The sequence below is a fragment of the Phaseolus vulgaris genome, chromosome 10, assembly GCF_051622355.1.
Source record: "Phaseolus vulgaris cultivar YP4 chromosome 10, ASM5162235v1, whole genome shotgun sequence".
NCBI classification, from domain to species: domain Eukaryota; kingdom Viridiplantae; phylum Streptophyta; class Magnoliopsida; order Fabales; family Fabaceae; genus Phaseolus; species Phaseolus vulgaris.
Genome location: NC_143507.1, coordinates 30,319,004 through 30,320,911, shown reverse-complemented (window position 1 = coordinate 30,320,911; position 1,908 = coordinate 30,319,004). Strand labels below are relative to the sequence as shown.

At 44.6% G+C, this 1,908-nt stretch overlaps 1 protein-coding gene across 1 annotated transcript; it reads left to right on the top strand.

The window, feature by feature from the left end:
- Window positions 1-270: 270 nt before the first annotated feature.
- LOC137816921 (uncharacterized) lies at window positions 271-1,323 on the top strand. The gene has a single exon (XM_068620097.1). It carries the CDS (start codon window positions 271-273, stop codon window positions 1,321-1,323), a length of 1,053 nt encoding a protein of 350 aa, XP_068476198.1.
- The last annotated feature ends 585 nt before the right edge of the window (window positions 1,324-1,908 follow it).

The following is a 1,908-nucleotide window of genomic DNA, read 5'->3' as shown; positions in this document are numbered from 1 at the left end:
ACAACCTAAAGCGTCACATCATCAGCATAGAGAATGTCGCGTCAGACGCTCAGAGAATGTCACGTCATCAGAATGCCACGTGGACGATGGGCGAGGCCTTAGTCTTTTTGCTAAAAACAAGTTGTCAGCTCAAGACTGGGGGGCTTGTGTACCGTCCCGTCCCCGGGCGTTGACCAAAGTCAAAGTAAAAGTCAAAGAGTACGTGTGCATGGAAGTAAGAGACACGGAAGGTACAAAACATGCCAAGGAGGGGGATAAGGATGGGTTATCATGATAATTGTAAATCTGAACATAAGAGGGTTAGGGGGTGGCACTAAAGCAAGGTATTTGATGCACATTATAGCTAGAGAGGGAGCGGATTTTGTGTGCCTGCAAGAAACTAAAACGGTCCAGTTCTCGGATGCTAGATGTTACTCGCTATGGGGGGATAACAAAGTTGGATGGTTGCTTTACGAAGGGGATAATGGCGGAGGAAGCTTACTTTCGATGTGGCACACAGATGCTTTTATTTATGACAGCCACGTTATGGGGAAGGGGTTTATTGCCGTGACTGGGAAGTATGTGAAAGCTAACTGCAGGTGTGTGGTGGTCAATGTCTACGCTGCTTGCTTTTTGAGGGAGAAGAAGATCCTGTGGGGGGAGTTATCACGAATCAAAATGGCATCTCAAGATTTGATCTGGTGCTTTAGTGGAGATTTCAACGTTGTTAGAAGCATTTGCGAAAGGAAAGGCGCGACGGAAAGGGTTTCTCAATCAAGTGAAATAAGAGGTTTCAACCGGTTCATTGATACAAACTTGTTGATCGAGCTCCCTTTCGTCGGTAAGCACTTTACTTGGTTCAACTCTAATGGGAGGGCCAAGAGCAGGCTTGATAGAGTCTTGGTATCGGAAGAGTGGATGCAATTGTGGCCAATGTGCAAACAGTATGTGCAACAAAGGGAAGTTTCCGACCACTGTGCGTTAGTAGTAAAGGTTGTGGACAAGGACTGGGGTCCTAAGCCTTTTAGAACTATCGATGCATGGTTATTAGAGAAAGGATTTATGGAGATGGTGAAAGATAGATGGTCTGATTACTGTGTACAGGGGAGTAGTTTCATGAAGGTTAAAGAGAAAATGAAGCGTTTGAAGGGGGATTTAAAAGTATGGAACAGGGACACCTTTGGTAATTTGGAGACATCTAAAAAGAGGATTTTACAGAAGATAGAGGACCTCGATTGCCTAGATTGCAACGGTAATCTGCTGGGAAGTGATAGAATGACTAGGATCGAGTTAGTAGGACAACTCAAGGAGATTGATGTTAAGATTGAGTCTCTTATGTGTTAGAAGACCAGAGTCAACTGGCTCAAGAATGGGGATTCATGTACAAAGTTCTTTTATTCATCTCTGCGATGGAGAAGAATCAGGAATGAAGTGAAGGGTGTCGAGATAGGAGGGTTGTGGTGCGAAGAACCAAGCACGGTACGTGGCGAAGCAAGGAGATGGTTTGAGAATAGGTTCAGAGCAACAAAAGACTTACGGGTAAGACTCGATGCAGTTGATTTTAAGTCTTTATCTATGTCAGACAATCTGAATCTGATCGAGGGATTCACTGAGAGGGAAGTAAGGGATGCGGTGTGGCAATGTGAAGGCTCAAAAAGTCCGGGACCTGACGGGTTCAACTTCAACTTCCTAAAGAAGGGATGGAAGGTAGTAAAGGAAGATTTTATGGGTGTGCTGAAGTTGTTTCATGAAACAGGTTGTATACCGAAGGGATGCAATGCGTCATTCATTGCACTTGTTCCTAAGGTAAAGAATCCCGTGTCTCTCGATCACTTCAGACCTATATCCCTAGTTGGGGCCATGTATAAAATTATATCCAAGGTGCTGGCGGAAAGGATTAAGAAAGTGCTACCCACGATTATTGACGAC

Bases quoted from the DNA above. Each gene is read 5' to 3' on its own strand.
- LOC137816921 (XM_068620097.1), top strand. From the start codon at position 271: ATGATAATTGTAAATCTGAACATAAGAGGGTTAGGGGGTGGCACTAAA.